Source organism: Schistocerca gregaria, chromosome 3 (genome assembly GCF_023897955.1).
Source record: "Schistocerca gregaria isolate iqSchGreg1 chromosome 3, iqSchGreg1.2, whole genome shotgun sequence".
NCBI lineage: Eukaryota > Metazoa > Arthropoda > Insecta > Orthoptera > Acrididae > Schistocerca > Schistocerca gregaria.
This window is the reverse complement of record NC_064922.1, coordinates 755,249,296-755,253,818: the sequence shown is the minus strand read 5'-3', so window position 1 is coordinate 755,253,818 and position 4,523 is coordinate 755,249,296. Positions and strand designations below refer to the sequence as shown.

General features: G+C 37.1%; 1 protein-coding gene across 1 annotated transcript; it reads left to right on the top strand.

The window, feature by feature from the left end:
* The first annotated feature begins 1,390 nt into the window (after nt 1–1,390).
* On the top strand, nt 1,391–3,377 carry LOC126354055 (V-type proton ATPase subunit S1-like). Its single transcript, XM_050003413.1, has one exon. The coding sequence runs from the start codon at nt 1,473–1,475 to the stop codon at nt 2,682–2,684; it is 1,212 nt and encodes a 403-aa protein (XP_049859370.1). The 5' UTR covers nt 1,391–1,472; the 3' UTR covers nt 2,685–3,377.
* The last annotated feature ends 1,146 nt before the right edge of the window (nt 3,378–4,523 follow it).

Genomic DNA, 4,523 nt, shown 5'->3' with positions numbered 1-4,523 from the left:
TTGATAAATTGGTAATGCTATCATCACTGTTTATGCATACGGGCCTGAAGATGGTGCATTGAATCGCTGAAATTGGTAGCTACACAATAAATGACAGCATAATAAAGGCTGTAGGTGTTTCATTTTCCTACTCTAGTGAACGGCCATAGTCCCCCTGGTCTCCTGGCGCAAGGTTGGACATACAAAATCTAGAGGTAGACTTGGTGACCTGCAAACCAACTTCATTACCACATTTATAATATTTGAAACTATGGGTCCCTCCATATAGAACAAGTTAGAACCACCCATAATCAAAGACGTGTGAGCCATTTTGGTGTCATTCTTTATAAGCACTACCAACATACATAAAGACGTTGGAGATGGAAACAGATTTTAGAACAGAGTTAAATCATTTTTTTCAGATTTATTTCTACAACATAAATGAATACGTTAGCTTAAAAGACTACCAGGCCCTTATTTATTGTCGAGTTCCTTTAATTTGCTTAACTGATGTACCATGTATGTTGTGCTTAAGTATTCCCTGTCTGGCCATCCTGACTTGGATTTTCCACAATTTCTCCAGGTTGCTAAGGTGAATGCTGGGATAGTGCCTTTGATTACGCCATGACCTATTTGCTACTCTATCCTCACCTAATCCTATTCTACTTTGTTAATGTTTTGTATATGTACATTATTTATTTTTTGTGTCATGTGTCTGATACATCCGATTCTGTTGTACTAAATGGTCTATAGACGAGTAAATCAATATGTAAATCCAAAGCTACTACTTGAAATACATAAATAAATCCAATAATCGTCATGGAAAATTTGCGTTTTGCCACAAAAACAAAGCAAAATAACAAAATAAAGATTAAGAAGATACAATAGCACGAAATTCTCTAGGTACTACAACGTGAATGACTGTGGTGGAAACAGGTTAGCTACCTATATTAGCAGACAACGACATTCTCTTAACTCTCTTCCGAGGATTGCTTGCGGTGACGGGAGGTAACAGTCCGTTGATGGACCGGGTGAATGCTGCCATTCGAAATACATCGTGGCACGCTTTGATGATGCTTCATGTGTGAAGTAGCCTTAAAATAGCTTCGTTTTTAACGTACAACGAGATGTCTTTTCTGGACTCCCGGCAGTATATTTGATACCCGCACGATGTTCTCATATTGAAGGCACTGCCTTGTGTAGAGTAGGTTATTGTCCAGCCCACAAACAACATCGTCAAAACTTTCTTCCCGGTGAATCTTGTAAGTGACGTTCTGTTACGCTCCGTACCGTTGACGTCTTGTGTGATGTTTTGACGTTCCATCCCGTCAAGTGTGAATCGATAGAAGTCTTGCGCGGATGCGCTCTGCAACTTTGATTTTACGACGCCAAAGATGTAGCAATCATATCTTTGAGTCATATGACCGATAGGGCGTTCTAAGTGTGAGAGTTTTGTTGCAAATTTGGTTGGAATTGTGGAACAGTGAGCCAGAATGATGTTCAATTTGTATGTGGTTGTGCTGTGTATTTCCTTTGTTGGAACAAACTCCGAATACATACCTGTATTATTGTGGCAGCCCGATGAAGTTAATGGTAAAGTTGCTGGATCTCCACCTTCTCTTTCAAAAGTTAGTGTCGAACAATTTTCGGACTATTTTTCAAAGAAGATTGGTGAACGGAAACATATTGTGGTATTTCTAGAAGAAAACTTAAGTATGGAAGATTTTGGAGGTTTGAATTTGGATGACACTTTCAGCAGCTTGAAAAATATAACCAGTTCATCTCATGTTAATTTTCTGCCATCTGTCCAATCTCCTTACAAAGCCTTGAAAACTTTGGGACTGAAAATGAAAGCAGTGAATATTAAGGACTTTGATTACACATTTCCAAAAGCAGAAAAAAGTATCTTAGTGTTTAAACTGGGCGACGCTCGGTCAGAAGAAGATCGCCCAGACTTGTTAAAGCGTCATGATAATATAATTGGTGAAGTATACAACAGTTTGGTTAACAAATATGATGATGTACTTGCTCTATACACAGCCCATCATTCATCGTGGATAGAACCATATTTAAAACCCAATGTTCGCAGGGTGAGGCAGTTGTTAGAAACCAGCAATGAACTCGAAACTAACGGTAGCTTCTGGAATCGGAATAACACGCTTGTGTACACCAAACGCCCACCTGTCTTTCGTCATGGAACAGACGAAATTAATATTACCGATGTGATATCGATAACCACTTCAACAATAGCAGGCAATGTCATGTTAAGTGTTAGAATAAAGAGTTTAAGTTCTGTCTCCATGAGACTTACTTTTAGTAAATCTAGCGGATACTGGTCCTTCGATAAAATTGAAGTGAAGAACGACACGCAAAATTATACCCTTTTGCCATCAGCTCCCATAACTGCACCACTCCATTTCTCGTACCACTGTTCTTCCAACGTTATTTTCACATCGAAAGACAATGAAGCAAGTGTAACATTTTATGGGCTCCAAGTGGAGCCCTATGTTTCTTCTAATGATACATTTAATGATGCATATGACTGTGTCCCCTTTTTTTCTGCTCCAATATGGTCTGGTATTTTCATTACTGTACTTTTGGCTATAGTCATGATATGGGCCCTAACAATGATAATGGATATCAAAACCATGGATCAGTTTGACAATCCAAAGGGGAAGACAATCACCATTAATGCCACTGATTAATTGACACGAGGAAAATTGTAACAGCTATTTCAGATTTTTTTGGCTTGTTACTGTGCAGGTGACATTGAAGAGCAGTCAAAACAGTAAAGTTTTTGGACAAGTAGAAGTTGAAGGTGACATGTAAGCTCACATTAGGTAGTCACATTGCACAAAGAATGAATTTTATTTTGTAAGTTTATGAAACATCTAATTTTTGGTTTAATGGTTGTTGATTTACTGTAATATAATTGAGTGTAGATAATGTATGCAAGTCTTTCATTGGAACTGTATGTGGGGTATAATGTTAATAGCTAATAATATTGTAAGATGTTCATTGTTATATCCATGTGAATGCCCATTCTTCACCAGTATTATAATGTAGGATAATTTTTTTCATAAAGTGAAAACATTCCCTATGTGTCGGCATTTGCATCATGAAGATTTACTATAACTGTTATAAAAGTTGGTTACAGCTGAACCATATTTAATATTTTGGTGTGTTTTCAGTATGTTGTGACTGTATATCCTTATCCTCTTAATTTATTCTGAGAACACAGATTTTGTAAATGAAACTTACCAGAGTAGACACTTGTAGATATTGAACATGTAAAAAAAAATTGTATATACTATGAATATATGGAGAAATTCCGACATAGCTTGTAAATATAAATTATACTGAATAAATTAAGTGGCATTTTATTGCCATCACATGAATGCTGTGCTTTTAATGTTTTAATGCCCTCAGCATGTAAAGTTGTGTACTGTTACTCTTTCACACTAATTACCAATTATGTACTTGGATATTACCAGAAAGTCACATGAACATAATCACAAGCTCTCTCTGGTATTAGTCATCTTTGGTGGATTAAATTATGTAATGGGGTCATTGGAGGCATCTTATTCCACCCATCTGCTTTGACATAAGGCATCAGTGCAGTGTGTGACATCACTGTGGTGCCATGTTTTTGAGTTAGTTTGTGTTTGTAAATGTGGTGGTGTACTTGATGGTGCCCTCTTGTGGCATTTGTTGACGTGTTGACTTTAACATGTGGTATTGGGTTCATTTGAGTCACTATGGTAGTGTGTGTGTGTGTGTGTGTGTGTGTGTGTGTGTGTGTGTGTGTAGTCAGTGCTTTAATGTGGATATGGAAGTGTTGACTTTGTTTTCAGTGAGTTATTCTTTTCTTCCTTGTTTGTTTGTCAATTTTGTACTTAGCTTGTGTTTCAATTGTACTAGTGAGTATGGGGATTTTTTGGGTTTGTGAGTTATTGTTGTTTTGGTTTTGGTGGTGGCTTTGTGAGTTACGCGTAGTTCCACCCCCCCCCCCCCCCCCCTTAGATATCTAGAGTGAAGGAAAACATTGGAGTCCACAATTTGGAGTTGGGGGTGCTGGTTTTTTTGGCATTGAGAGGAGAGCTGTGTTTGAGCTATATAGGTTAAGGGAAATACCCAATTCCACTTTTCAGAGGTGTTGGTTTTTGGTATTGAGAGCTTCATTTGAATGATATAGGTATAGTGAAGCATACGATTCCTTTTTGTTTTGTGGGTGTAATGTTATGTTTTTTTTAATAATAATTATAACAATAATAATGATGATGATGATTTTTAATAATAATTGTTTAGGGATGCTGCAGAGTTTTGTACTTTATATATTTAACTTGTCCACTCTCTGAACCCGCTATTTACTGCGGTTGGCCTGTTAGTTTCATTTTGTTTTGGAGTGAGAAGTTCTTGTCATTTTTATTTCTCATAGGTTAGTTTTCAAAGTGAATGTTTTTATTTCTGTTGACATTTGTTGCCTGTGTATATAGTGACAACATCTTCACCATTTTGTATATGCAGGAAGTAGGCGTTTCTCC

Coding starts and splice junctions, on each gene's coding strand:
- LOC126354055 (XM_050003413.1), top strand. CDS start 1,473: ATGATGTTCAATTTGTATGTGGTTGTGCTGTGTATTTCCTTTGTTGGA.